This window comes from Cebidichthys violaceus, unplaced genomic scaffold, assembly GCF_023349555.1.
Source record: "Cebidichthys violaceus isolate CVI_PGR_0920_01 unplaced genomic scaffold, fCebVio1.0.p SCAF_26, whole genome shotgun sequence".
NCBI lineage: Eukaryota > Metazoa > Chordata > Actinopteri > Perciformes > Stichaeidae > Cebidichthys > Cebidichthys violaceus.
The window spans coordinates 3,443,069-3,452,404 of NW_027176439.1; the positions used below are offsets into that span (position 1 = coordinate 3,443,069).

Genomic DNA, 9,336 nt, shown 5'->3' on the forward strand with positions numbered 1-9,336 from the left:
GGCAAGTGGGAGTGAAGCACCTGCCCTCATTTCCCCCTATTTAATGGCGATATATTGGGGAGAACTTCTCATGATGGCCCGTTTTTGTGAAATTTGAAAAAAGTTACAATTAAAGCCTGGTTCTTAATAATAATGATAATAACTATATACTCCAAATAGCATGAGAAAATGGGCCCGTGGACAGTGACACAGACATGTGGAAGGCCCCCCCCACCTCTGCCCACATGAACCAAGAAACCTACGACATGACTACAAGCAATATGGCCGTGTCTCTTTGTGGTAATTTTGCATATCGTTGTTTTTGTTTTTCCATCTGTTTGTGGCCCTTTTTACATTTCTTCGTGTCTTTGATTGACTTTCCATCAAGAACAGTCAGTTTAAAGTCACTTCATACAGATGTTCCCCCGGTTCATTCATCCATCCTTGATAATAAAGCCAACTACCTTCCACTTTGGGACTTTTGTGGGAGCGGCAATGAGAGGGTCCTGGGCCACCCATGGATTCATGAAGAGAACTTGATCCAGCATCAAGGGGCCCATAGACCAGGCGCACTAGCGTTTCTTTTAACCCCCCCCCCCCCCTGGATTTAAAGAAGGGCTAGTCCAGTATTTGAACTGGGAAGTTGATTGACCTAAAAAAAATTAAAATGTCAGTCTCATTTCCAATGTAAGTCTATGGAGAAAAGTCTTTTTGGGACACATGGCATCACATGAACAAAAAACAACAGAAGTTGTAATTTGACATTTTTGGCCCTTATATTAATACTGACTTGATACTCCAGAGCCGGGTGCAGTTCTTGGGAGCTCGGTGCCTCACCGGGCCACCTCTCTGTCCCCGCCCCTGATTCCAGATCAAATAAGAGCGGCAGTGGTTTGATGCCAAAAGACTCACTAGAAACCCAAACCCTGTTGTAGAAACCCCCCCACCACACACACACACACACACACACACACACACACACACACACACACACACACACACACACACACACACACACATTAAGAGCCTCGGTGTATGCTATTCAGGCCTCAAGCAAAAAGCCAGACACGGGATGCAATAAAGGGAGCCGACGGTCATCACAGTCGCTATCGGCTCATTTCATGCCGTCGCCAGAGACGAAGCAATCACACCTGACGGCTCCTGGACAACGGGCCTTTTGAGATGAGCCTTGCTTTTTGTGCGGCACGGCAAAAAAACAACAAAAAAAAAAAAAACCCAACAGTAATTGCCCTCCTTGTCAGGCTGTGTCATTAAGTCAGGCGGAGTGAAACACGCCATCCGGTTGAAGCGATAGGATACAGGCTGCTCGGCCGGCAGAGACCTGTGCTGAATGTCAAATGATTCAGCTGTTTACAAAGTGGAGGGATGGTTGGTGTGTGTGTTGACTTGGTCAGGTTGATTATATGGAAACGCTGGCATATCAATGTGATGTGGATAAATACCCCCCCCCCCCCCCCCCCCCCAACAGATGATATGAACACTGAGGCGGAGAAATACACAGCAATTAAAATGCGTTGGTTTACCTTATTAACATTAATGATCAATATATAACCAGAAATGTGTTACCACGAGCATGTACTGTGGATGTTGTAGAACAGTTTTATAAAACGCTTTCATAATCAGAGGTCTATGGCTGTATTTTTTTATTAAATATGCATTTATAAGCTCGTGGTTCGCTTCTTTAGAGCAGCTATGATCAGTATTTCTATGTTGACAATGGATCAAAGAGCTTGCATGTGAAAAGGGGGGGGTCGCTCCTAAAAACCCTCGGAGAATTACCGGCGGACGTTCTGCTCAATGTTTTGGTTTCAGGGCAGCTGTCTGCAGCTCTGTATGTTTGCAACGAAGAGGAAAAAAAAAAAGTCAGTGACTGGTGAGTGAACATGGCGTAACAATGACTACGATGAATATTTCAAATGGCAGCAAAACTTTGTGTATTTCAGAAACAGTAAAGCTTTCCTTCAAAATGAATAAAATGCAGAAAACATTTTAATAAAATGTAACTCAGTACAAATCAATAAGTCAACTCAGCTCTCCGCACGCAAATGCAGAACTCATCCAGATCGTTTGCAGGTGAAGAGGATCACACAAAATAACACTTTTTCTTTTAAAAAAAAAACAAAAAAAGGGTTTTATACAGAGGACTTTTAGACATTTTTTTTTTTAGGACAAACCATCAGCAGCCATTTCTTGATGACAAAAAAAAGGCAATCGTTTGAAAATGACTTCCTGTCTCCAGAAACGGTGACTTCTTCAGTGAAGGGGATTCATGACAATCGTCCAAACCTAACAGCAGCCATCTTTTTTTCTTCTTCTCTCAGTGCTACTTTGTTACACGCCGCCAGCGAGACGCTTCGAAAAGGCTTGAAGACTTCTTCTGTGGGTCAACATGAGGAAAAATAACTTAATGATAAAACGTGAAGCGGACAGAACGGCGTGTGGGAAAGTCTTTTATGACCACTGACCGCCTTCTCACACGAGCCACACGCTGACAAGCAATGCTGGAAAAACCAGCCACTCGTACTGCGTTATCATTTGGTTTCTGTGGGGAAACAATCTGGTGAGATGTTCTTGCCGTGTGTGTGTGTTTGTGTAATGGGGGGTAGTGAATGCGATGAAGAAGAAGAGGCCACATGTGAGATGCAGCAAATAGGGAAACAGTGGATGGATGGATGGATGGATGAACAGATGGGGGGGGGTTGGGTAATATTTCACGCAGCCGACCGTCGACGGATGACAAACGCTCCCCTCTGCAGCTGTCCCAGGTAGATCCTCATCTTTGTACTGTCGCTCGTCTTCCTCACCCAAATCTGGACAACAAAAAAAGATTCGGACATTTAGAGACGAGTGCACAAACCACATCCATGTTTCAACCAAAGACGCGGCAGAAATACATTCACATCGTAATCAGAATGCTCTCGTTCCTCTTCCAGGGATCGCTCCTCCTCAGCGATAGTCTTGCGTTGGTTATCGAGGGAAATTATCACTCGTAGTTAGTTCATAAATAAATCTCTTCCGCTTCCAACTAACCGACATATGCAGCTAGGGTTGGTACTCCTGAGGAACTAGCAAGAGTACGCTAGATTTGTGAACGCATCCAACCGGGAAAAAAAACTTTTCCAATGAAAGTAGCTAGCAGCATTAGCGCGAGCTAATTATTTTTTTTTTGTCAGAGCATTTGATTTATTTATTACCGTCGTTACATTTGTTTGAAGATTGCCGTCATTCTGTATAATTCCCCATTGAACAACCAGAACCGACGATGACAAATCAAACTCAAACAGCAGCGACTAATCACGCCGCTGTGGATTGATACACATTGGGCGCCCCGGTGAGTATTTACAGCAGCAGGAAGGCGTCTGTGGGACGGACTCAAAATGAACTCCTGTGAGTGTTCGCGGTAATGAGGGAACGCGTCACACAGCGCTACAGTGTGGCTCTTTAATGGCTTTGGCTCTATGGCGCAGATGAATAGAATACGTCAAACTTCTGCTACGCAGACAACACTGTGGGATTTGTTGACAATAAGGAGAATATAGAGTTTCCCTCCTCCTCCTCCTCCTCCTCCTCCTCGCCTCATGTCAAAGCCAAGTTCTGTGTGCGACAGGACTGAAACGAGAACTCAAACTCACCTCATTGGTGCCCACTGAGCTAATGACACAGCTGATCTTTGTGTTGTCCTTTGACTCCAGATAGATGGCCTGGCTCTTGTGGTACCTGAACACAAAACAAAACAGAATTCAAAAAAAGGTGAGACACGAGGGACAAGACAGGAGAGGAGGTTCATTACACATCATTTTAGCCAGCTGAATAAACCACATTCCTCCTGAGATGGCACTAAATAGATAATTGGACTGGAAAGTCATAAAAAATAAATAAAAAAAAAGGGGTCTGTTTTATTTGAAATGGCTCCAAACTGTCGAGAGGACAGAACCAAACCCAGGGGAAGAGACTGAAGACCGAAGCGTCTGATCATTAAGGGCCCGCTGAAGAATAATGACGCATGTGTCTGCCTGCGGCTCTCTCTGAAGGCTTTCCGGTGGCGGCGTCTTCGTCTTCTTCTTCTTTAGCGAAAGAATAAATGAGACTTTGCCTTGACAGAAAAGCGCACGTACTTCACAGCTCGCTCCTCTCAACTTCCTCCGTCTGTATGAGCAGCTAATAAGACCGAACGCTATTATTGTTACCCTTCTTCACGCGACCTTCTGTTCTGACACGCGTCTGACGCAGAGCTCTGCTCTCAAACAAAAAAAAAAAAAAAAAAAGGTCACCGGAGCCGGTCAAGGATTTCCATTCGCTTCATCTCTGCGTCGCAGCAGAGAGACGACTCTTAATGCAGCCACCCTCTCTCAATATGTATATTTATAGAAGCGGCTTCAAGCACCAGCGCCTATTCGGTGGCTCCTGAAGAAATATCTCTTTCTGTAGCTTAGAACAAAAGCAGGATGCCATCAAAGTGGTGTCTTTTTGAAGACCCGAGCAAAACACTAAAAAACAAAAAGGCAGCAAACACGTGGCAATGTGGCCATCTAGTGGTGGCACGAGCTGCAGTCCAGCCGCGTGTGTGTGTGTGTGTGTGTGTGTGTGTGTGTGTGTGTGTGTGTGTGTGTGTGTGTGTGTGTTGAGTGTGTTGAGTGTGATGAGGATGAAACTACCGACTCACCATCTCTTGTCGTAGTAGAGCTTCCCCTCCTCGATGCGGGCCTCGTAGCGCTGGGAGGGGCTCTCCATGGGAGCGGGGGGGGACGCGCTCTGGAGACGAGGGAGACACTGGAGAGGGAGAAACGCCTGAGCATCGCCATGCAAAACACGTGTACAAGTTTAATGGTTGGTGGAGTAGTTTTAGGACATTTTAGGAAACAGGAGCATTCGCTTTCATGCTGAGACGAAGGGGAGGGGGGAGGGGTGGGGGGGGGGGGGGGGGGGGGGGGGGGAGAGAAGATCGATACCACTTTCACTTTCAGTTACAAGCAGTAGCTGGTTAGCTTAGCTTAGCATAAAGACTGGAACCAGGTGGGGCTGCCCTCGACTTATCTATCGTTTTGGTCTTTGTTGAATAAGTTCTTTTTGAAGATTTAAAGTGCCGATTTCGAAAGTCCTGGAACGCCACTGCGAGTTGAAAAACGTCACGTTGACTGCGTTCTGGGGGATTATGGGATGGACCGTTGCTCGGCTGGGAGACTTCCTGAAGTCTCTGCTGGTTGCAGATGTCCAGATGTAGTAACCTCTGGACCAAGCCAATCCAGCAGTTTCCTATGTTTCCAGTCTTCGTGCTAAGCTAAGCTAAGCTAAGCTAACCAACAGCTGGTGAACAGACATGGGAGTGGCGACGGTTTTCTCATGTAACCCAGCAGAAAAGGTAATGACTATTCATGTCCTGAACTACAGGTCTCATTGTGCGTTTCAAGTGGACATTAAGCAGAAAGGTGAGCATTGACATACCTGGTCGTTTTGGGGATTTAAGCTGTAAAAGAGAAGGTGTGAACATTTTAGATAACATATTTTGGAATAAACTACTAATCATCGAGGACATGCATAATATCAAGACATTCAGCAACACTTACCTTATTAAGTGTTCTTAAATCTTCCATTATCTGGTCGTCCGATAACAAATAATTTAGCTGAGGTGTGAAGAGTTAAGGGAGACATTTTAAAACACAACATAGCTGAGACATGCAGCCGAGCCGAGCCTCTGATCTACCCTGGACTGAAACTAAAGATCTCACAAACGCAGCACAAGTACTACTGAACACTGTGACCCTCACAGGTTCTTCTAAAGTTCATGTGAAGGATATCTGGAGCGGGTTTTCTCCGTTTGTCCGGTATTGGACCGGATCGTTGGGCCGTCTCCTCAGCTTCCGAGTCATGATTGGTTTTACCTCCATGGAGTCTGTGTGTGAGCAAATAACGACAAACTGTTCAACAATAACACACGAAAAAGATCAACCGTTGGGAGTTTATGAAAAACAAAACATCCCGCACAGACAACTCAAAAAGGGCCGACATATTGAATTACCTCATCGGTCCTACTTTAAAATCAGACCAACTCCACATTAAAATGTGTGGAGAGAAAAACTCTCACTTCCACTTCCAGCAAGTCCCCGATTAATAATGTCTTACCGCCCGTCAGCTCCATTGTTAATTTCTCGTTCTCGATCATCTTCTTCTTCTCCTCCAACTCCGCGATTAGGTTTTCCTTCAGTTCCACCTTTTTATCGTCAAACTCTTTCACCGCCGCCTTCTTCTCCTTGATGTAGTTCCTCTCCACCTGCTCCGTCTGCAAGCACGACGACAGAAGGAAATGATGCTTAGTTTGTGATGCCAGAAAAAAAGAAAGAAGAGAAAAAGTTAATTCCACAGACACTACATCAGTCAGCCTGCAAGAAGAACTACACTCACCTCAAGTTGGAGAAACAGATCTGTAAAGGGAAAGAAATAAACAAATCAATATTGACTGAGAGCATAGAATTCTGGCAAGGGTAGAAGTCAATGAGTCCACAACAATATGGTAACCAATATAATTAAAACAGTAGAATGGTGGAAGAGGGATGAGTTGGGAGCAGAGAGAGAGGAAGTGCTTTTAAAAACGAATGCGATCTGTACGTTTACTAAACTCCGATGTCTGGGTAGACTTCATTAATCTTGCATGTTGTGTTTAGTCACACTATTTGTTTTATTTCCCTTTACTGCAAATCAAAAATATACAACTTCTATCCTCACAGTGTGAGACGCTCACAACGATGTAAACTATGAACCCCTCTCATCGGTTTAGTTAAATATATATTGAAACAAGATGGTTTCACTCTCAAACAAAAAAGGGGGGAAGGCATTACTTTGAGCAGAACTACAGTCAACCACAGCATGTACATTAATACTGCAATAATACTAAAACAACTTCCCTACAGTTTAGAACTCATCTTTGTTTATCCATAAGCTCTTGCGTTTGATTGATCAGCTGTTGATTTGCGGCACAGTTTATTACCGATGTTCTCCAAACAAAAACAAGTTGAAGCAGGAGGCACACCAAAATGATATTAATGCGCCCGAGTGCACCAGAAGCGCAGCGCAGCGCGATCGGCCTCTAAATACTCGCCTGCGTTTCGGAGTCTCTCTTTGTACTGCTGGTCGAGCTTCTTCATCCTCTTCTGATACTCCTGCAGCGTACCTGCAAAGAGCAAACGCCAAGATCTATGGAATCACAAACGTCGTGGTATTGTCTTATTTATGACTTCGGTGTTCTTGCAGGGTGAGAGCCGGTAACTTCAGAAGTTATTAAACTCCAATAGGAGTTGTTTCTTTGCAATACATCGCCAATATTTCTAGACGACTCACCTGCAGATTTTGGCGTCCTATACCTGCTGCTCTCATCACCCACCCACAGTCTAGACTACATCTCACTGACATTGCATCTGGATTTACAAAGAGCCCAAAACGTGTCACACCACAAATTTTCAGTTGGGCAAAAAAATCTCTAACGGAAATGAACGCCAGTGATCACTAAAATCCCCTCCAGCAAAATGAAGAGTAGCAGTCAATTCCACACACACACACACACACACACACACACACACACACACACACACACACACACACACACACACACACACTTCAGATTTAAGAGAAAGATTCAAAGTGATTACCTTCTTGTAATTGCTGCAACTGTCTTTTCAGAGAGGCCAGTTTGTCTTGGTACATTCTGCAAAGAAATAAGAAATAGACCAGAGCTAATATCACATAACATTCAAAACGTTCACCTTTAAATATATATATATATATATATATATATATATATATATATATATATATATATATATATATATATATATATTTTTTTTTTTTTAATTAAAGCTAAAACAGCTGATCCGTGATTGGCAAAGCACTTACTGCTCTTTGATTTCAACATAGTCATCCTCGTCGTGCTTGGCAAGGTCTGTTTCACTGGCATCCTCCGTGTCTGGGAAAAAAAAAAAGGTCATGACAGGACAAGAGTTGACTCAATATTCAAAAAGGATTTCTCAACTAAAACCGATTTTTCTTTTTTTCTAAAACATAGTGCACGTGTGATCATTTCAGCATGCTGTACCACGAGATCGATGTGCAGTTTGTGTTTAGCTTTTCCACAATATAATACTTTTAATGCAATTAAGTATAGTCCGCAGAGATCTGTGCCAATCAAAGGACGTGCGTGGCACCGGTATGGTAATGGTGAACACCACCGGTTAGTTAGAATAGGACACCGGGTGGAAATCCGACCTAGCCACGGATGATCGTGCATTATTTATTCTCGGATCGACAGCAGGATCACGCTAATGCTGGTAAATGTAACCAGACAACATTAATATAATTCGCGACAGAAGTATAGCTGTTCATTTAGAGTATCACGCATTTGCCGCATGGTGGGATTAATCAGAAACGGTCCCCGGTGCTAACTTCGTACTGTCAGTCCAAACAGCTAGCATGTTTAAGCTAGCTGTGATGTGGCAAACTTTTGTGAGCCAAGTTCTATAAGCACCGGGTATAACCCTATGTGTCAGACAGGCGTTACCTTTAAAACACACACACACACGCACACAAGAGAAGGGCACAAGGCCCCAGTCGCGTTAAAGCTGACACAGCAAGCTTTCATTTTCGATTAGCATTCGTGTGCTAGCTTGAGTTAGCTCGGTCTCGCTGTTACAACAGTAATTCTAGCTCACGTTAGTAAAGGCACAACGGAACCGTCAACATGTCCGGAGGAGGAGAGGGAAAATAAGTCCAGCTGGAAGTAAATGTCAGCAAACTAGCTAACCTTGTAGTGCTGTCATCGCCTTTGCTCTCCTCTGGTCTCTCTCTTTCACTGCTATCCGTCCGGTCTCATTGAATAGTATGAAAAAGGGCAGTGCAGTGGACACAGCACGCGCAGGGTTTCGCGTGCCGTGCCGTACCTGTCAATGCTCGAAGCTAACGTTACGTTAGCTAGTTGGCTAATTTGACGCTATGTATAGAATATAATTGATCATAACCGCATTCGTCCAGACGGGCTGTGACATACCTAAAAGATAACACGGATTGTATTACACAGCAACGTAAAGCCAATCTCCCGAATTAACGTGGTTGAATGCACGCGTAACGTTAGTATTGACACGCTAAGCTAATGTTAGTTGGCTTGTAAACAAATGCGAGTTTGTTTATTATCGTTAACCGTTGGCTCAATTTTCAATCGGCACTGGAAACGTTTAGCAGTTCTGCTAACGTTAGTTTGCGCCACCTGCTCCCGGAATGTTTCTTGGCTGTGCAGGAACTTGGTTGTCGATAGTTAGCTAACTTGTTATGTAGCTTGCAAGCTAAGTGCGTGCG

At 44.2% G+C, this 9,336-nt stretch overlaps 1 protein-coding gene across 1 annotated transcript; it reads right to left on the bottom strand.

The window, feature by feature from the left end:
- Positions 1–1,971: 1,971 nt before the first annotated feature.
- suds3 (SDS3 homolog, SIN3A corepressor complex component) lies at positions 1,972–9,330 on the bottom strand. The gene is given in 14 exon segments (XM_068720966.1): positions 1,972–2,810; positions 3,633–3,717; positions 4,664–4,743; positions 4,745–4,770; positions 5,443–5,464; positions 5,565–5,626; positions 5,796–5,831; positions 5,834–5,890; positions 6,121–6,277; positions 6,400–6,419; positions 7,094–7,165; positions 7,641–7,696; positions 7,885–7,954; positions 8,789–9,330. Coding segments are annotated over 14 exon segments (858 nt in total). The 5' UTR covers positions 8,805–9,330; the 3' UTR covers positions 1,972–2,711.
- Positions 9,331–9,336: the final 6 nt, after the last annotated feature.